Source organism: Scardinius erythrophthalmus, assembly GCF_964197995.2.
Source record: "Scardinius erythrophthalmus genome assembly, chromosome: 9".
NCBI classification, from domain to species: Eukaryota; Metazoa; Chordata; class Actinopteri; order Cypriniformes; family Leuciscidae; genus Scardinius; species Scardinius erythrophthalmus.
Genome location: NC_138229.1, coordinates 14193038 through 14215423, shown reverse-complemented (window position 1 = coordinate 14215423; position 22386 = coordinate 14193038). Strand labels below are relative to the sequence as shown.

The window sequence follows — 22386 nt, the reverse complement described above, 5'->3', positions numbered from 1 at the left end:
ATCGCCTGCAAAATGGGCTTCGTGATATGTAAAAATGTAAACGTTGTCGTAAGACTATAGCAAGCACATCATTGGAAAGGTCTCAAACCTCAACAGTAACATATGTCAGTCTGAAGAGGATACATTACTCCTGATTTGAATTATTGACCTCTGCTCTGAACCTTGAACCCAGTACATGTTTGTGCAGGCTTGTCATTTAGCAACAGTATGTGCTGCACACATAGGACCAGCTGTTATAGAAAGCTCTGGACCTTAGCTGTCATGCAGATATGGTCTCCAATGTTTAATCACTGTCAAATATGGTAATAAGCTAGTTTGACCTATTTAACAATTCAATTTTTAAAATCTGATGAGACCAGTGTGTTCCCCATCCCCCCCAAAATTCTACACTGCCAACTTCTACTTATGAGAAATATACCAATATATTTCAAAACTACAACTTCACACAGAACAAAGTTACAACGCTAGTGTTACTTGTAGTTCTTCCGGGCTGGGTGGTTGGACTTGTTCGACGACTCTGTTTTTCTGCTGTCTGCTGTGAATGGGCTCCAACTACACTCGAAAAGTTTAAAACTGAGCAAAGTGTTGTTGCTGGTGATAAAACCACTGATTAAATATGTACATTGAAGCTATACTGGTGTTAAAAACCCCCTGACCTGCATTGAGGGATATGGGATTCATAGAGTATGTGACCCGCTCAGCCCACATTGTAGTGTTCTGTCTTACAGCATACTGTAATGTTTCACCAATAATAATACTGGAATGACATTATTAAAATAATGTAATGAATACCATGATAACATCTAAATAAATGTTGATAAATGTAGCATTATAGTTTTAAAAATATCAATAATCAAATCAATCCAGCTTCCCTGGCAATAAGACAGAAATAATAACATTAAAAGAAATACATATAAACCATATGATCTCATGAATAAATGTTATCTATGTATCCATGTAAGATGTATCTAGGAGATGGAGGAAACTGTCATGATGAAATGTCTTCCCCCTAGTATAAACACTGTACTTAAGACGACACACCACATTTTAGGCTTTTATTAGCTTATACAACCACAAAACAACACACATAGCTCAGACACATAACAAAAATCACAAATGCAAAAAGTGAAGAGCATGTCAAGTGATTACAAAGGCCTGGTAGGGACTGACCCTGTGATACATGATGGGCAGCTATGGAGTGATTTGCAGTGGTGGTAGTGCAAAAGTAAACATTGCAGGGATTTAATCAGTGCAAAGCTGTTTAATATTACTAAGGAAAAAAAGAGTGTAATAGTATTGCTTAACAAAAGCAATACAAAGAAGATCAAATAAATAGAACAACAGAAACTTAGGCTACGTTTACACGGAAACGATCTGAAGAGAAAACGCAAAAGTGATCACTTTTTATTCTGCGTTTAGACGAGCGTTATGAGGGGGAAATCTGCGTGCATACGGTGACGCAAAAGTGTGTGAAATTCAATGTAGTATGCACTCCAGGCGGCTAGGTGGCAATGTGAAGCACTGATCGGTGCCTTCACTGTCTAGCAGACTTTTGCATTTTTACCGTTTAGACGGAAACGCGACGGTGGAGCGTTTTTAAGATTTCCACTCTGGAGGGTGGTTTCACTTTTTTGCGTTTTTAAGCCCCAAAAACGCCGTCGCCGTCTAAACGAAAGGCACATCTGATAAAATATTTTTACGTTTTCACCCGCGAGCGTTCTCGTGTAAACAGGGCCCTAAATATATTTATAAAAAAGAAAAAAAGATTATACAAGCCAACAGGGGTAAATGTTGGGACCACGGCCCAGAATGTGTGGAGGGGCAAATGTAGCCTGTAAGACAGTGAAATGGATAGTGGATACTAGACAATAGAGAAAGTGATGTGATGGCTGGCGCAGGGTGAGACTCATGCTGAAAAGTCCATTTCTCCCCTAACCTTTTCTGTGACATTGAGTTGCTGGTTTGCCCTGGGGACAAATGACCTCCTCGTTGTTGAGCATGACAGAAGACTGCTACTGCAAATTATCCTCAGTTTGTTAAATGATTAACCTCAGCTCCATGCCAAACACAGAGCCAGCTTTCCTTACCAACCTGTCCCAGCTGCCCTCTTCTTAATGCTGCCTCCCCAGCACACAACAGCATAAAAATAGGACTCTGGCCATGTTTAGTCTTGCTCAGAGTCACTGCTGGAATGGTACTCCTCAGAATCACTTTCAAAGTTAATTTCGGTTTCAGTCAGAACTTGAACATAACATTTCTTCGCATGCTTTGCCAGGCTGTTGCTTGCTTCTTTGTTCTTCATTGTCAAGCTCTGTAGACCTCGGATACCATCTTGAAGCAGACCCCACGTCTTACCTTACGTTAAAACACATTGAGCCTTTATTAATTAGAAACATTCAGAAACATTGTAATGTATGCCAAGTATAACAAATACATACCTGATGTCACATTAGAAAGCTGGGATGACATCTGCTTCAGGGTGTCTGCACGGGTGCAAAGAGACTTCCAATGTTTGTTCATCTCAGCTATAAGAATCCTCTTCTCCTCCTCAAGTCTCCTTACTGCCATCACAATGTCGAACGCTTTCCTCTTTGTCCTTAGATCTACAGAGTCTGAAATACATAGATGAAACATAAGTCAGTTGTAATTAAGATTAGCATTTCAATATTTTCTGGGGTTACAATCGAGCCATGACAGATTTTGTCCTACTATGTGACTATTTCACAAAGTCAATGGAATTGTGTACATACCACCGTGTGTAAGCTGCCATGGCCAAACAATCTCGTCAGAAAGAATGGTGTCCAATGTCAGTTGTTCTGCATTAGGAACCAAGGTGTTGTACTTTTCCACTACAGAAGTTAAGATTTTTTTTTCCTCCCTGATCTTTCGGCGGATTCGGGCACGTCCTTTGCATCCGTCACTATCCTTATAAAGACGCTGGGACCTCCTCTTAACACTTGCCACCAGCTCCTCTATGCGGTTGGCAACAGCGGCAACATCAGCATCATTTGGGGATGTTGTTGCTGAGAGGAAGAAATTAAGAGATAAGAAATATGCTTCTTGATTCCATGAAAAAATATTTTTGGTGTATGAGCAAAATAAAGCCTCAACAATCTTTTCATATTTCTCTGTAACTGAGAGGCTACACTTGTAGCTAAGTTTGAGTATAGTTAGGTTAGCTAGGTTCTTTATTGTCCCCATGGGGATAATCTTGTCCACACGTCATCAGCAATCAGAGTATGTGCTCTTTGACTACGATTACAATGAGCCTCTTTGGAATTGCAGCCAAGCTTAGTCAGAAGTGATACATCAAGCACCATATCAAACAGTATAAAACAGTATATCCTACCTTCTGCCCACTCATTGACATCAAAGATCCACTTCTCCAGTTGACTGTCTGAGATGTCCATTACCGTTTTCATGGCCTCCAGGTTATGCAACTGGCCTTGCAGGGCTATTTTGGCCTTCAAACATAAATGACAATGAGGGAAACGCCTACAACTTTGACAATTGTTTATAAGGATTGTGAAGTACCTTCACTATTAGAAAACCACATACAATACTAATTAAATATACAGTATATTCGTATATATGTGGACTATGAATATATGTGGTATGAACATTTAATATTTTATTTTACAATATCGCTATGCATTTTGCATAAGGGAAAACTGGTGTCTTTACCTTCCGATATCGGCGGGCAAGGGTAGAAGCCAAGTTGTCAAACTTTTGTTGGTTCCAGCGCATGGCCATGATCGTCAGCATGTCTATGCGTCCTGCAAAAATAAAAAAATATGAGATTATCACCTTTCTTTCCAGTAGCAGTAGGAGAAGAAACTGTGCAGACAATAATAACTTACAGTACTTTGGAACTATTAATCTGCTGTCTTGTGCCAGTTGATTACTGTCCCATGAAAGGGTTGCACAGGATAGTGAAGAAATAGCATGAAACAGTGGCGCAGGACAGTAGTCAAATGGCTTAGAGCACTATGGCAGGACAGTAGGTGAATGGTACTCTGATGTGTATTTTTTATATCGCACTGCCCTTCCTTATTATCCTCACGTCAAATAAAATAGGATGATGGTATTGTAATCGATCCATCCATTTATGTTGAATATTCTGAGCTTTATATTTTCAGAGTCAGCATATATGCATGAGCTCAAAGTGGCTCACCATTGTCATCAGGATAAAAATTTACTGGTTACCTTACCTGCTTTTGACATGTGCTTTGTCGTAACAGCAATCCTTGAGAGGAAGGCGTTACACTGCTCCACCTCTTCCCCAAGAGTCGAACCAGCCCCCTCCTGATATGCTCCACTCCATTTTACCTTTAAAAAAAAAAAAAAAAAAAAAAAAAAAACTAAGTGGCAACAATATTATGCAGGAATTCAGGGAAAGAAAATGTCATGGACAATCATTTTTTCTTACCTCACATTTGAAATCATGAGCTTTGGCATGAAAAACAGAAAGAAATGGCCTCATGGTGAGGAGATCCTGAAGCTCAGGGCATTTCTCTGCCACTCTCTGGAGGTAAGGCCAGTACTTGCATGCCACATCCATTGCAAAAAATGTAACTGGTTTACAGGCCATTTGCTTTTGGAGGTACAGGGGGTAGGCAAAAATCTCCCCCCTGAACATATTGAGGGCACGAAGCAGAACCCCATGACGACATACAGCGAGTTCCAGGCCCTCCTCGTCTGTTTTTCCTGAGGACTTCTGAGACGTTTCACGCGCCGCTGACCATTGCCCTCCACAGACACCTCTTCCAGAGACCTAAAACATGGAAGATGGTTAACAGTCCAAACTTGTTCAAACAAAGTCCTCTGTAGGACGTGGTGTTTTATAGGTAAATATAGTGAAGTTGTGCAAGTTTACATGACTGGTTGAGGTATGGACATAGTCCACGAATTTTGCGACGTCATCATCATTCGCGATGAACACGCCATCAAAGATGGCTTTTTCCTCCGATCTAAATAAAAGAGATACATATTAACTTTAAATATTCATATGATTTTGAATTCACAGCAGTTACTTTCAAAGTAATGGACCGTCAATGCACACACAGTACCTTGCTGCACTCTTGAATCTGTAGTGCTTACGGTTTCCATCAACGGATACTGCAAGCATGTCTGGGCTGCACGCTGGGCAGTCAAAGTGGTCCTCCTGGCATAATTTTTCCACTTCGAATCGGACAGCTTCCCACTGCAAGAAGCTTTTCCGGAAGCTGTCTGCTGTGATGTTTCCGCTCTGTTTCAAAGAAGAGTTTAGTAAAAGAGAACAAAAGACAACAGTAAAACGGATCAAATTAAACAATATACTCACTTAAGTAAAATGTTCTAAATGGATGCATTTTGGGATGTTTGTACAAACTTTGTTACCACTCCTTAGAATACATATCGAAGGAAATAAACAATGTGTAAACTTCACTCATACACTATACACTGGTGTATTTGGGGGACCTGGCCATTAAACATACAGGATAGTTTGACATTCAGTCTAAATCTAAACGCAAAGAGAGCTACAACGGCTTCCATACTGTTTAGAAGTAAGCCTGTGCAATGTTTAGCCCATTAATCCAAGGGAACACTTCTGGGATCAGGAAATGATATTGGGGAGAAGATGTCAAAGTCAGTAGCCATTGGAGTTGAATTTGAGATCTTCAGAATGACCTGTTTTTTCATAAATGTCTCAGTGCAAACTGTTGATGAGAGAACATGAGTTTATGGTTGTCTATAAAGGGTCTAATGGCTCTTTTCATGTGTGCTATCATCATCATCATGCCCTCATAGTATTATATATGGAGTTACGAAATTATTACCACAAATACTTACACGGCCAAAGCGAACAGTGCGTTGATCCAGCATTCTAAGAAATGCTTGGCTAGACATCCCTGGTGCAGCCATCTTCAGCTCTTCAAAAGAAAAAAGGACATCTGTTGCGTACACAGTTGAATAGTGAGAAGTGGCAGGCCAGTAGTCATTATGGATCAGGTCATCCACTCCAGGACTCCAAGTGGCTTCACATGCTTTGCATATAATCTGAGGCAATCTGAGATCATATCGCCCTGGAAAAAGAAGAAAATATATACACAAAGTTAATTATGACAGACCAAAATTTTGTAAGGCACTCTATTGGAAGTCACACTTTTGTCAGGAAAATGAACTATCCCCATTCAAACAAAGGTTAATTGTTTTCCTCCACATAGATGGGCCCAGCCAATCTAATCAACACAAAACCTATTGACACCTCTGGATTTCCATCCATGATAAAGAAAATCAGAGAAAAATCAAAAAGAAAATTCGACAGAAGTGACCCCCACCCAAACCCATAAAGTTCTTCTTACCATTCATTGTAACCACAACTATGGACTGTCCTGCGATGACACTGGACGATACTTGTAGACAACCGCATATTGTCTCTGGCATCTCCAAAGGAACAAGACGCTCTTGAAAAAAAAAAAAAAAAAACACATGGATGAGAATTAAACAATAACATTTATTTACTGGAAACTATTTTAAACAAGATGCACTTGACGGCTTCATCGACCTATCAGAAAACAGCATTTCAGTCTAAGAATTTGACTTAAAAACTACAACTTACCACACTGGGTTAGAACCCTCTCCACAACACAAATTGTGGGAGGCAATGGATGAAAAAATGCACGTGTCATCGTATCCCTGTTGTGGAACACTTGACCTTGGTGGACCCTGACATCACACTGGCCACAGAGGAATGGGTGTGGTCGGCAGTCACAACAATGGATAACGGCTGGACCATTTCCACAATGTTGGCAGATCCGAGTTGCTGCATGTTGTCGAGCCACCATGGTGTTGACCAGTCGGGGTCTCTCTTTCTCCCACCACCCTGATATGAGGCTCTTTCGAGTCGACCAGTCTGCTGAGGCTTGAAGTGCCGTTTCATCTTCATATATGTCCTCCTCACCCAGTGAGCGTTTAAGCTCTTGAAGGAAGGACTCTGTTAAAACAATGCACAATATTTAAAAACAGTAGTTTATTATAACAAAAGAGAATAGCATTGAACAATTTTATAATAAATGAACATACTGTTTTGAACCAGTGAAGTCAAAATAAATAACACACCTGCAGTAACGGAAGGAAAGTCACTGGTCATTTCCGCACTGGTTTCCGGAGCCCTGACATGAGAGACACCAGTCTTTCGACTCTGGCTTTGACTGGGACCTGCTGTAGCAAAAAAACAAAAAACAAAGCTGTTGCTTTTTACACTCAATGACACAAACTTTACCTGATGCTAGGCACAGGTACGTAATAATAACCTCAGATATATTCTAATTCAGACCCATGACTTGTGATTATGCTGTATACCTTTCCAAGTCACAAAACTAGATCTGGAGTCTACATTTTAATAAACATTAATGTAAAAAAAATCGTACCTGCTTGTTTCCGGGATGATCTGGGCCTGCCGTAAATAATGTTTCCATCACTGTCCCTCTTAATCCACCTAACATCTTGCTTGCTGTTTGATGGCCGGCTGGTGGACGGATTACTGGTGGAAGGCTGACTGGTGGATGGTTCTGCTTCCTGCATGCCAATGAGCTGTTGGAGGTGAGCTTGATGTTCAGCCTGATCAACAAGGTCACTCATCTCATTCAGGAGACGGTCCATCTCATTATCAGACATGGCACAAAATATAAACACACAGGGACAAAAACAAAACAAAAAAACAACAACAAATAGAGAGACGGGGGGGGGGGTAAGACAGCAAGAGAGAGAGAGAACACAATACAACAGTAAAGAGAGGAACAAGATACAAGACAAATGTGGCTCTTAAAAGTGCCTTTTTTTTCTCGATGTAATGAGGTGCTGTTTTTTTTTAAAGGACAGGGATTAAGGAACCTGCAGAGAAAGAGAAGAACAAATCAAAAAAGAATAGATCACCAAACTACATATTACAATATGAATAACTACTAGACTAAGAAGTTAAGCAAATGCTGCTCTTGTTTATTCATGCAATCACAATATCATAAAAAATAAATGGCTTCAAAAAGAAGTATTTTGAACACATCCTTGTTCTGCTTTAATTCTATATATCCCCAATAACCTTTCCCCCAATAATCATTTACACGTCCAAAATAAAATTGCGTTTATTTCCACACAAAAAAAATGTTGTGTATAGCCTACCATATATATATATATATATATATATATATACACACACACTGTATATATGAAGAGTTCAGATGCAAAAGCCTCTAAGTGCCAACTGAAATTTTCTTCTAGAATGATCATTTACAGTATATAAAGCTTGTATATTTAAGTTCAGTAATTTCACTTAAATGACAATTAATAGGTAATTTGCATTGCATTTAAGTGAAATTATATATTATATTATATATTATATGTAATATTAATACAATTACGAGTTTATAAAAAAAAACATGTTGTAGGCATATAGGCTAGCCTATAAACTCGTAATTTTATTAATTTTGGCCGTGTAAATGCTTATTCATTTCTCTTTCTTATGAGACTGTTGTATTTATTTCTCTTTCTTATGAGACTATTGTAAGCGACTTACCGTGGTGGAATCGCGCTGGGCAATGGTTTCTGCGATGGTCGCACACAGTGACGTGTTGCACAAAATTGCGCCAAAATATCAAGCATAATTAAAAAGCACAGTCTTAATATTTTTTTATAATATTTTTTTATATAATTTTAAAGGGGTCAGCATAAATGTCTAAGTGAAGGAAACACGGGTATATTACATTTAAACACACAACTTCCCAGAATGCATCCATCACTTTGCCAAAGGATATGTCCATATTAAGCAATAAAAACATTTCTGCAGTAGGCTGTTTAATTTATTACAACATCATAATCAGTAATGAGAAGAAAGTTCTATAAAAGTAGGCTAAGGTTTTTTTTTTTTTTTTTTTCTTTTGTCGCATAAAAAGCAAAGTTGTAGGCTATAGGATCACTATAGTATAAGCAATTGCAAATTGAAATACCATCGGCAAAATCCCACCTAAATTAAGGCATGTTTTAAGCCTACAGCAAATATGCAGTCCTGCAATTATGTCGTTTTAATGTAGCCTAAAATTATATTTAAAAAAATAAATAAATAAAAAGGATAGAGAGATAGAAAAAGTCGTGATACCGATTTAGTCAAGGATTTCTGCCCCACGAAAATGTATGGTCACCGCGCCAATTATTGTACAGTAGCCTATGCGCCACACGCTACTGTGAAATACACATTTTCAGCATAATTAATCACCTGAAACCATACTTTCCAGCTGGATGGATAACCCCCATTTCGTCAAAATCCAAAGATGAGGGATTTGCATTCAAATATCGGACGACCCTCTCCGTTGTCAAGCGACGAATAGGGGGTACCCTCAACGTCGGCATTTGGACGTGAGGGGGAAATGATCAAACTATGTGATCTAAAATTATAAAATATCCCATCTAAATTAAGGCATGTGTTAAGCATACAGCAAATATAAAGTCCTGTAAATATGTAATTTTAATGTAGCCCAAAATGATATAAAAAAAGAGAAAGGAAAAGGTCGTGATACCCATTCAGACAAGGGTTTCTGCCTCACGAAAATGTATGCTCACCGCACCAATGAATGATTGTAACAATATGCGCTGCACGCTACTGCAAAATACACATTTGCAGCATAAAATCAGTCGCCTAAAACCATTCTTTCCAGCGCAGGCAAACCACTGGATGTGTAACCCCATTTCGTCAGAATTCAAAGATGAGGGATTTGCACTCAAATCTATCGGACGACCCTCTCCGTTGTCAAGCGACGAATAGGGGGTACCCTCAACGTCGGCATATGGACGTGAGGGGGAAATGATCAAACTATGTGATCTAAAATTATAAAATATCCCACCTAAATTAAGGCATGTGTTAAGCATACAGCAAATATAAAGTCCTGTAATTATGTAATTTTAAAGTAGCCCAAAATGATATAAAACAGAGAAAAGAAAAGGTCGTGATACCCATTCAGACAAGGGTTTCTGACCACGAAAATGTATGCTCACCGCACCAATGAATGATTGTAACAATATGCGCTGCACGCTACTGCAAAATACACGTTTGCAGCATAAAATCAGTCGCCTAAAACCATTCTTTCCAGCGCAGGCAAACCACTGGATGTGTAACCCCATTTCGTCAGAATTCAAAGATGAGGGATTTGCACTCAAATCTATCGGACGACCCTCTCCGTTGTCAAGCGACGAATAGGGGGTACCCTCAACGTCGGCTTTTGGACGTGAGGGGGAAATGACCAAACGGCAGTATGTGACGAATAGGGGTGAGACCGTGTTGTTGAAACAGTTCTGCTGAAACACAATATAGTATTTGTACTATAAGTATTAAAAAATAACTATAAAAATAAACAAACGCTTACAGACCTATATGAAGCATCACAATTATGGCATGAATAACTAAAATGTTGATTCTGTAGCGAAACAAGAAAATGATTCCTAAAGGTCATATAAGTCATATTATCAACATGTTCATTCACTAAAGCTGCTCCACAGTGTTGTACAGCTCATCTTTACACAGCTGTATAGTGTCTGTGTTAAACTCCTCCTCCTGTCATGACACTGAATCTGAATTACAAGACACCTAAAATGATCAAAAATATTGATGGTTATTTCTTTGTTTTATTTATTTATGTTCTTCATTTTGCAGCTTACTGTTGATATTGTATTGCCATTTTGCTCATACATGTGAGTTATAGTTTTTAAAGAGACTTCACATTTTAAATGACATCTTTTGCAATTACAACATATTATGAAAATAAAGAGATACAGTAAGAACCATCAAGATAACACAAGAAGCATATCAAATACATAGTATATTATGTAAACATGCCCTTATGTAACCTTTTTACCTCTCAAATTCACAGCTGTTACCACATTTCCTGTTGGCGGTTTACAGAAACTTGATGTGTTTTGATACTGATTGATTAAAGACTTTTTCGTTTTTGTAAAGCTTCTCAGGCATTTTGTATCACTGGGCTGCTACTCTTAGAGCACAGTAATAGAGAGCTGAATCTGACAGAGTTACACTGTTAATAATGAGTTCAGTGGACGATTGCGATGTAGTCGACTTAAAAACTGAAATCCATCAGGTATATTTTCATCGCTTCTCGATCGAGCACCTTTATACAGTACATATTCTGGTTCTCTGTTTGGATACTGTCTGTACCAGTAAAGCCAAATATCATTGCTGTTAGTTTCATATGTGCAGCTCAGTGTCACAGACTCTCCTTCTTCTCTTATAATATTGGGATTTCCTTCTCTTGGTCCAATTCTATCAGCAAATCCACCTGAAATTAAATATATAAAATTTTTATACAATAATAATACAGATTTCTTGTAGGGGTTAGTTAGTGATTAAAGTATTTTTACCTGAAACCATGATGAGTATCATGAGTAGTATCTGTCTGTCCTCCATATTAACCATGTTTAAAGGGGGGGTGAAATGCTCGTTTTCACTCAATCTCCTGTTAATCTTGAGTACCTATAGAGTAGTATTGCATCCTTCATATCTCCAAAAAGTCTTTAGTTTTATTATTTTTATCAAAGAAAGATAGGGTGTACCGAGTCTTTCCGGAAAAAAACGAGCGTCTGGAGGCGGGCCGTGTGGGCGAAGCTAAAGCTGTGCTAACGCGCCGAGCTAGTAACAACACACAGAGACATTTGAAGCAGTTTTACTCACCGAACCTTTATCATTGTGACTGCTCGATCCTAAAGCATTAGATGATCTGCAAATCCATCGATCTGGGCTTTGTTTATAAAACAATCATCGTCGAAATGCAGGGAACAAACAGTCTTACACAACTCCGTTTATGCTCAGGAAAAACAAACTCCATCCACTGGTGCCAACACCGGGTTCTTTGGGAATCTGTGCAGGGTTGTCTTAACCCTGGCAACCAAAAACACACTTCTTTGGTGATATTGGCTTCCCAAAAGCCGGGCAGGGCGCTTTGATGGCGAACTGCTTTCGCTCTCTTGCTCTGGTCTGCGAGTGCGCGCGCGCGCGATCTTACCGGAAAAGTGCCCTTAGGGCCCATATAAGGAAATTCCGTTACATCTGACGTCACACATACCCATACTCGAAAAAAAACTTTCCGAAACTTGTGACAAATCGAAAGGACAATTTTTGGCACAGAAATACTCCTTCAAACGTACAATTTAATTTTTGAAACTTTGTCCATGTTTAGCATGGGAATCCAACTCTTTAACAGTGTAAAAAACTCAGTATGCATGAAATATCATTTCACCCCCCCCTTTAATGAAAATGAATGAAAGGCTGATGGATGAATGAAGCACTGAGTGAAGTTCTGCTGTATACTAATAATGTGTGTGTGGTTAGTGAAATATGAAACATGTTCTCTGCTTTAAAATGAAATGGTAAGCATTGTTTCTTATAGACATCAATGAGTATATTGAACCAATGAGTATATATATATATTTTTGCTCTAACCATATTTTAAAACAGATTTAATAATGCAAAGTTTACTAACCCTAAAAAATAAATAACACAAAGCAAGTAAATTTATAGGCTTTCAGTTGGGACACTTTGTTAATTATTAATTGGAATTCACCACATTCAGTTAACTTGTTAGTCATCATAGGGGAACATCAGGGAAATGCTTGTAAAATATGGATTAAACATAACGTGTGAGATTATGTTGCCCCCTTCTGTTGAAACTCGGAACAGCATATTTTGTCCATTTACTTTGAAATAACTTGTCTAGAATGGTAAATGTTTAAGTTACTTTATTTAGATTTTTTTTTTTACCATTTAGACTTATAAATAGATTCTTAAATATAATTCTACAGGTTATAAAGAAAACTACCTTAAATGATATATCAAAGCATGACAAACATTTTCATTTGCAAGTTACTGATTTTTTATTTATTTTTTATGTTTTAAGTTATATTTTTATGTTTACAGAAATATGCTGGAGGAATAAGTGAGGTTTTTGTACAGTGTTGTTGTGTTTCCTGTCACTGTGGGCTCCAGGGCACAGTAGTACATCGCAGAGTCTGTTACTTTGGCAGTGGAGATCTCCAGATCCACATGGGTTTTCTTTTCATTCACTTTTCCTGAAAATCGAGGATCTAGATCTACAATTTTAGACTTTTGTGAAACTTGTCCTGTCCTATGTAATATTATTAAAAGAAATTCAGGGGCTGAACCATGATATTGGCGATACCACTGTAGACTAACCGCTGAGGAGTAGTTACAGGACAGAGTTATATTGTCCCCCTCTGTCCTGAACATCTCAGTTTGGACTGGTGTGATGACATTGCCAAAACTCAAACCTGCAGATAAGATTTAACCAAATTATACTTCATTGTGATGAACAAGAAAACAGCACAAAACAAACAAACAAACAAACAAACAAAAACACACACACAAAAAAAAAATTCAGTATAATGGAAAATATGAAACAATACAAGAATGAACATATGAAATACTTACATGCCGAAGTACAGAACAAAACCAAAAAACAGAGCACCATTTTGCAGAATGATGTATTAGTTCCTCTGCTGAACAAACTGTTACTCAGACAGCAAACACTCACTGTCTAGCAGAGGAGGACTCCAGAAAGCACCACCCCTGAAAGATGCACTCCCATTAAAACAATCATCTTTTTGCATTTACTAAAATAGACTCACTTTTAACCTCTATTCTTAATGGACTGGTTTAACTATTGAATTAAATAAAATATTTAATCGATTATAACTATGCAATAAAACATCTTAACCATCATTTAAAGGGTTAGTTCACCCAAAAATGAAAATTCTGTCAGTAACTACTCACCCTCATGTTGTTCCAACCCTGTAAGACCTTCGTTCATCTTCGGAACACAGTGACTACAGTGGCTCAATCTTAAGTTTATCAAGCGACGATAATACTTTTTGTGCGCAAAAACAAACAAAAATAACGACTTTATTCCACTATTCATTTCCTTCTCTCTGGGCCTCGTAGTGTTTTTGCGCTGCGCGTCTGTGTTGCACGTCATCACGCATCACACACATGACCCGCTTCGGCCAATTGTGAGCCTACGTGGTGACGTGTAACACAGACGCGCAGCGCAAAAACACTACGTGAACCAACTAGAGGCCCAGAGAGAAGGAAATGAATAGTGGAATAAAGTCGTTATTTTTGTTTGTTTTTGCGCACAAAAAGTATTATCGTCGCTTGATAAACTTAAGATTGAGCCACTGGAGTCACTTGGACTATATTAACGATCTCTTTAATAACTTTTCTGGGCCAGCAAGTTTCGGTCCCTCTGAAAGCCTATGGAGGAGTGAGACAACTCTCAGATTTAATCAAAAATATCTTCACAAACACCCTCAGATTTAATCAAAAACCTCACAACACCCTCCCCCTGTCGGTGATTGGTTGGAACACTATTTGTTTTGGTTTTTAATGTTTGGCTAAACCATTTGTTTTTGTGTGCAGATCTCAGAGCCTAGGCTGCCTACAGAGACGCGTTTTTTTTGACGGCATGCTTATGGGGTGGGCAGCTAGCGGATCGTTAGGAAAGATTAGATGAATGTGCTAAAAATATTTTTGGGCCTGAAATCACTGATACCACCTTTAAATGAATTGCACTGAATTTTTACATTGTCTTAAATTTATTTGAAAATTTCGATGATGACATTAAAATATCCCCTCATGTCAGAGATGGTATTATTGGAAGATATAAGGGTCCGTGGCTCTATCAATGGAAAAAGCTTAATGGCTAACTTGGATCACATGTGCCTTGATAACCAATCACATTTGACCCTTGACATAATTTAATTTAATTCAGAGTTATGCAATGGTCAATCACTGTTTGTGGATACCGTAGGAATGAATTGTCCGTTACTTCTCATATAACACAGTTTTTTTTTGTTGTTGTTGTTTTTCTCGGTATAAACAAATAGATCAATCCAAAACTAATGTTTAAGAGCAAACGTGGAAGACTAGGCGATGGGCTCTTGATTCATTGAAGATAAGCTATTTCCTCATAAAAGAGGTTTATTCAGCACAGTGAAGCCTCTCCTTCATTGACATCCATAAAAAACGCCTCTTGTCTTGTCTACTTCCCTGTGTATACCGCAGCTTTTTTCAGCTTAGGTTTTTTTGGCTTTGCGTTCTCTTTTTTTTCAAATCTAACATGGTTTAGCCAATCAAAGGCTTTTGAGGCTCTTTCTGTCATTATTTTGCACGTTCACAGCGGTCAGTCCATATACTGTATGTCAAGCCGTAAAAGCGACCGATGAACTGGGTGCAGAACATCATTATGAGGTTGCGAAAAGTTAGCTATTTCTTGTCTGTCAACAACAGCTCACAAAGCCAAACGCCCTAAAAAGTAACAATTAGAGGAATATAAAAAAAATTTACAAAAATAGGTCCCTAAGCAAGACTAAAGTGGACATTACTAAAGTTTTTATCGCTGGAGGACTAATTTCAAAGCTAGCTTTATTAGCTAGCCTGGTGATGGAAAAAAATAAGGAGAAATTTTGTTTTTGATCTAAACATATATATTAATGCATTAAACAAGCGTATTGCATCTCTTCTGCTTTTTCAGTTTATCGCGCCATGTTTTAAAACCCCTTGTCAAGTTAAAAGTTCCACTCTTGACACCCGCGCTCTTTTCTATTTTGTTTGCGTTTTAAAAGCACAAGCGCGTTCCTTTATTTAGCTTAGCCTACTGCAGTTTTAAAGCACTCACTATCTGTTATAATATAGGCTATAGGCCTACATGGACATAATAAATACGTAGTACGCCTATAGGCTATATGTCTAAATGGGACTGCATGTTGACAAGTTTCAATAAACCATTACTGATTCAAAGAGCTGATAAGGTAATAATAAAGGTGTTCAGCAAAAATGAAAAAGTAAATGCTCAGTAATACCTTTGGCTTATTCCAAATATTACAAATGGCACACTTTGTCTTCAAAAACAAATGCACATTAATAAACAAATATTACTTAGCTACACTTTGTACAATATACTATTGTATACTATAATGTATTTTGAAAGTATCCTTCAATGGATTGTTACAATGGTCATTTTCAGCACACAGTTTAACAAATAAACAGAATTTTCACTTCAAGTATATTTTTCTAAAATATATTTTCTGAAAATTGACTAAAGTACAATTATTTTAAAGTGTGTTAAAAGTTGTATTGTGAAAATAGGTTAAAGCATGATATACTAATATACTTTTAATATATTTAAAGAAATTACAAAAATGTGTTAGTACTGTATATTTGCAATGTACTATTGAAAAAGGGAATATATTTCAAATACAATAAAGTATACTTTTTTCATTATGGATTGATTATTCTTTGCGCCCCCTTTGAACTGTTAAGCCCCCCTTAGCACCCCCTAGAAAAAGATCCTGGAGCCGCCACTGTTCAAAGCACTTGAAATCAGATGTCACACTTGCTTTCCTTCTCCTTGACAGGTAGGCCTACCTAAAAGCGTATTTGGTGAATGACGGGTTCACACCCAAGTGTGCCGCACAAGTCCTGAAAAGTGAAGACAAAGAATTTCGATCACTCATGGTGGCTGGCTGAAGTATTGGTTTGAAACCCCGCAATCTCCGTGTAATCGAATGGGACGTGAGCCAAACTAAAAAATCCAATTACATTACAAATATATTTTTTTTCCAAAGATTGTTTCTGTCATTGTAGGTATAGTTCTCATCTCGCAGACCTATGTGCATGTGTTTTTTTTTTTCCAATAAGTTTGGGTTTTAGTTCCCTAAAATCAGAGGGAAATAATAGGTGAATAACACTGATGTTGAAGCACTTCACCCTGATTCTAAGCCTAAACTTGACATAAACTGTAAACTTGTCCCTCAAATCTGATTGGTGATTGGAAAGTTGTTCCAGGATCAACAAAGATGTTGATCCAGGAACATGTGGTACTTGGTGAAATCACGGTCACCCTTTGGGAATAGTAAAATTGATATGTACACATAAATGTTTTCAGTTAAGACAACTTATAAATGTCGGCATGAAATGGAAGTTGGGATTGTCCTTTCTTCCCTATTGTGACGTTTATCCAAGTAAAAAATCTTCTCCAAAAAGAAAAAATGTAGAATGGGACTTGATTTTGTCCACAGTAATTGATTGGATTGGTGTGGTTTTCTATTGCTCATGTGATTGACAGGTTGATCCCACCCTCATGCTGAAAAACACTTCATCAGAGAAGAGTCAGAGCAAGAGGGAGGGTAAGTTATTTTGATTAAAGATTACTAGGGCTCTTGAATTAAAAATAAGGATGTACAAGGATAAATCATTTATAATAAATACTGCAATATTCCATAAAAAATAAGAAATGTCAATTTTGTTTTCATGATGACTTTAACCTTCATAAGAACCAAAATTCATTTAGAATGATATTTTAACAAATGTATAAATACCTACATTTATATCTACAGTAAATCTGTGCACAGTATAGGCATTCGTAAATTTGACTTTATTGCATGCATTTATAATATTTCACAATACTTTTAGTCAAGTTTCTTATGGGCCATTGTAGAGCAGTTTCCACATTACCCTGGTGCTCTTTCATTTGTTGATGTTCAAGATTGTAACTTTAACTTTTTTTAAGCACTTGTCTAATTTGTCGCATGCCTACGTTAAAAGCTCAGGAAGGTTTTTTGTTCAAGCACTGAATCTCCTGTTGTCACAGTGGGCTGCAGAGCACAGTAATACACAGCAGAGTCAGACACACACACATCCTGGATTGTCAGAGGAACCGATCTTGTAATAGAATCGTGTCTGGAGTGAAATCGTCCCTTGAACTCGGTGGCTTCATCACCATCTCCAAATTTATGTCTCCGTAAAATATATTTTGGAGAGTCATAACCATGTTGTCTGTACCAGATTAGAGTAGGGTTTGAGCTTGTAGTATTATATTTACAATCCAGAGTTACAGCATCTCCCTCTTCATATGCTGACTGGAAGCTTTTGGGCTGATTAACAAAGTCTTGTCCTCTGCATTCTGTAAGGACGGAGAGTAAATTATTTCAGTAAATGTATTCCTACATACAGATAAAACTGACAGTAAGGAACAAATGCATGCATTAAAGATGGTATATTACCCATGCAAGTTGCAAAAAGGATTAAAAGAGTTTCCACACAGCTTCTCATGGTAATCATGATGCAAAAGTCCCACAGAAGTAAACAATGCTCTCTTGAATTTAACTGGAACTTGCTGAGATGCTCAAAGTCATCATTTAAGAAACTTGTGAAGTCTTGACTGTAAGAGTGAAGCTGCATATATTTGTTAAAACATCTCCCCCAAGTGGAGGAGAGCAGATATATGAACACATATGTCTCATATGAGGTTTTCTATTGAAAGTACCACACCCACAATTGAATTGCACTGTCTGCAGTGAGTATGAAATGTTAATGCATTCTCACAAGTTATAGCTGAAGAAATCACAATTATTTAGTCTATTAATAATGAAAAAGATATCTATTTTTGACTAATTGGCTTAGTCCTCATCACTATTGTACTGCTAGTGGATTTGTTCCAGCTGATTTTTTTGTATAAAAGGGCATGTCTAGGACATGCCAATCTGGCTTTCTGTTTCAGACTTTCAGATATTCTGGTCAAGTCATTATTCTGAAAAAAAAAAAAAAAAAAAAAAAAAAAAAATATATATATATATATATATATATATATATATATATATATATATATATATATATAATGATCTTTTTTATGCTTTTTTTAGTTGGGATAATCTAAAATGTACACATTCTTATTATATTTATGGACATTGGACATGCTCATTATTGTGCAGCATTTTCATACTCTTGGACAGTAATTTACCCAACTCATTCACTTGACTTTTCTGCTGCTATCACCTAGAATTAGAACATATTGTTCAGTTATATTGGAAATTTAAATCAGAATATTAATGTGCATGTAATTAAGTCATTGCATCAGTGACTTGATATACTGAAATATGTTAACAGATGATTTACATCCTAAAAACAGCATAATTGACCTTGTCAATGTTTAAATTGAATACAATAAGAATGTAAGATCCTGACTGTTTTTATTAAATACTACCTTTCTGAGGTCAACCAAACTGTGATCACAAAGAAGCATTGAGTTAAAATTAGTCAAATCTTTTTCTATCAATAGAATGGCACTCTGGTTTTTGTATGGAGTCAGAGTGTTTTCTTTCACTGTGGGCCGCACAGCACAGTAGTACAGAGCAGAAAATGACACTGAAGCAGAGGAGATCTCCAGATCCATGCGTCTGATGTCTTTTTTGTGGGTCATTGTTATCCCAGGAACCTGAGGAGTAGCATGTGTTATGATTCCAGACGATTCCATTATGAGGAACTGAAGTGCTGAACCAGGGAATTGACGGTACCAAGATAAATCGTAAACCGTGCCAGTGTAACTGCAAGACAGGATAACTTTTTCATTTGCTTTAGCAATTACTGTATCATTGTAGGGGAATATGATGTCTTCAGCAGAAGTAACACCTGAAAACAATTAGGAGAACAATGAACAGGTTTTACAAGAAGGATTCTGCATTGCATACAGGGAAACATCTTTAAAGTAACAATTATTCTAAATCTTACCTCTAAAACTCATTAGGAGATATTCTATTAACAGGACTACAGCAAATGTCAACATGATGCTTTACTGGTCAGGAGAAAAGTGCAGGTTTGCTGAAACAAGCATTTCATATGTCATAATTTTAGAGCTGCTGTTTACTCCTCCTCCTCTAGAGCATTTCAGTCTCATGAGAGGTATTACTCTACGAGCCCCGCACATGACATGCAGGAAAAATTGTAGACTAAATGATGCACACGATTTACTAATTCGTTATTAATTTGTTTACTCAAAGTTCTTTTTCTGGCAGATTAACGGCTGAAGTACGCATAGGGTCAGTTTGTACACAACAGATCAGTTCAGATTTTGTTTAAAATTAGAAAATCAGCCAATGCAAAAGTATTTGTTGTATATGGTGTTGTAGTAATGAGTGGTCAAATGACCTTCAGTGAATGAAGCATCATCACTAGAAAGAGCATTGTTTATGAATGTCAAAGAAGAGCTCAAGATTACTTCAAAATAATTTGTAGAGTAACTGTTTGTCGCCCTCTTCTGCATTGCAAGAGTTATTACAAGGTTGCAAATATCATCAACCATCAGAAAGTGTAACTCAAGACCATGAGAGTTTTTGTATGAGTGTTGAGTGTGTTTGAGTCACAGTGGGCCTCAGAGCACAGTAATACACAGCAGAGTCAGACACACACACATCCTGGATTGTCAGAGGAACCGATTTTGAAGTTTTGGTGTGTTTTGCAGTAAATCTCGTCTTCTCAAAGTCTTTGTCATTTTGTACATTTGTAGCAAATATGCTTATCATGTATTTGGGGATTCCATTCATCTTTTGCTGGTACCAGAAGAGATACGGGGATGGATCACTGGTTTCATACGTACAGTTAATCGTTACTGGTCTGCCTTCAAAAGCAGTTTGAACTGTATTCTGGTCAACACTCTCCAGAGAGTCACATACTGGAAAAGAATAAGCATTATCAATTAATATTATTCATGTTTTAATATATATATACAAACACAAATGTCAAATTTAGAGACTCCTGCTGAGGAATCCTACTCACCCCAGAAATGCATTATAAAGAAGATAAAATGTCTTTCCCAGTGAGCCATTATAATAACTGTTCTGTGTAAATGACTGCAATATTTCAATCCACTGGAGAGTGTGTAGTTGTTTCAGCTTGTCTTTGATAAACTGTTTTAATACTGTCACACATATATCGTCTGGGAGGAGCTTGATCTGTTGAATGTTGTTCTCTTTCCTTATGTATTTTTTCTTTTTATTTTCAGAGGTGAAATTTCAGAATTTCAGTTGTTTTTGTCAATATCTCCTCTTAATATTTCTGTGATGAATATCACACTCTCTTCATCTTTTGCCATCTTAGGTATAGGGGATCATTTAAATACAAAGTTTATATTGCACTCCCCTGGTTGAGAATGTATATATGAGAGGTCTATTATTTATGAATTGTCATAACCTTTTGAGAAATCCAGATACGAATGTATTATGTGTTAAAATATTTGCACTGCATAACATAACAACAGGATAACATTCACTTCAGTCCTGTTTGTTCAGCAGGGGTCGCCACATTCTGTTATCTACAGTGTCTGTGGTTTTCCAAAAGTGGTTTCAAAGCAATATTCTTGTTATATTTTTTTTGTTGTGTAAAATATTGTGTGTGTGTGTGTGTGTGTGTGTGTGTGTGTGTGTGTGTGTGTGTGTGTGTGTGTGTGTGTGTGTGTGTGTGTCCATATTCTGGTTCTCTATTAGGATCCTGTCTGTGCCAGTAAAGCAAAATATAACTGCTACTTGCATCATTATGAGCATCTCAGTGTCACAGGCTCTCCTTCTCTAATCATATCATCTTTTCATTTGGCCCAATGCTGTCTGGCGACACATCTGCAACAAAAATTTAAAAGGGCTTAAATAAACTATTGTAAAAAATATTCACAAACTTTTAAATAATAGTTTTAAAGTAAAAAAAAAAAAAAAAACTACAGGGCTGTTGAATGCTTGAATCTGATTGGTTGACGAACGTTCTAAGGTGTGCATTATTTTCAGGGAAACGCACAGTGGTCTTGACCGCATTACAGCTCCATATCACTTTGCGTAGTTAACTGTAGGCTAATAACGGAAAATAGGATACAATTCATAACAAGAAAAAACATTTAGCCCCATGCTCTTGATCTGCAATTTTCAATGTCTAGCTTCACAATAAATGGAAACATGCAGTTTATTTTAATAAATAAAATATATAGTCTTAGGCTATCTATAATCAATAGAAAATTAAACTGAATATAGGCTAAATAAATGGATAGTCCTGCAGCACGGATTTTTATTGCAGATAATATAACAAATAATTATTGATAGGCCTACTTGTTAAAATGGCTTTGTGTTTCATTTAATTGGCTAGTCTGTCATCTGTCAATAATAGAAAAAAGAATTAACAAATTAATTAAAACGAATTGAATTAATAAATAATAATATTGACGCACATGCTTTTCTGTCTTATTATTGCAACATAATAAGACACTTTTATGTCCTCAAACGCTCGTTTTTTGGGGTCGACAGCTTATGAAAACTTATTTCTGGGTTCCTTAGCTTGTTTGCTGTACACCTTGTCACACATCAGCTTTTAGGCATTTTTCTGTCTTTTGTTAGAAGCAAGAAATGACAAGGAGGCATCTCGCAATGCAAAGTCAACGGTTGGTTTGTTTTCCCCCTGGGTGTGGGCGAGGGATTCATAAATTTTGGGGCATCTCGCCCGGGGGGCGGGGTTACGTT

At 37.2% G+C, this 22386-nt stretch overlaps 1 protein-coding gene across 1 annotated transcript; it reads right to left on the bottom strand.

Annotated features, from left to right (window-relative positions):
• Positions 1-1040: 1040 nt before the first annotated feature.
• LOC308696045 (uncharacterized protein) lies at positions 1041-5260 on the bottom strand. Its single transcript, XM_081374393.1, has 10 exons — positions 5070-5260; positions 4877-4970; positions 4430-4774; positions 4212-4329; positions 3685-3776; positions 3350-3464; positions 2751-3023; positions 2439-2612; positions 1736-2355; positions 1041-1347 (listed from the first exon to the last, which is right to left on the bottom strand). The coding sequence occupies exons 1-9, from the start codon at positions 5126-5128 to the stop codon at positions 2165-2167; spliced, it is 1461 nt and encodes a 486-aa protein (XP_081230519.1). The 5' UTR covers positions 5129-5260; the 3' UTR covers positions 1041-1347; positions 1736-2164.
• Positions 5261-22386: the final 17126 nt, after the last annotated feature.

Excerpts from the sequence above, each read along its gene's own strand:
- LOC308696045 (XM_081374393.1), bottom strand. The coding sequence starts at position 5,128 with ATGCTTGCAGTATCCGTTGATGGAAACCGTAAGCACTACAGATTCAAG. Across the intron at positions 3,777-4,211 it reads AAAGCACATGTCAAAAGCAG|GACGCATAGACATGCTGACG; the intron begins GTAAGGTAACCA and ends TTATTTTTGCAG. Across the intron at positions 3,024-3,349 it reads TGTCAATGAGTGGGCAGAAG|CAACAACATCCCCAAATGAT; the intron begins GTAGGATATACT and ends TCTTCCTCTCAG.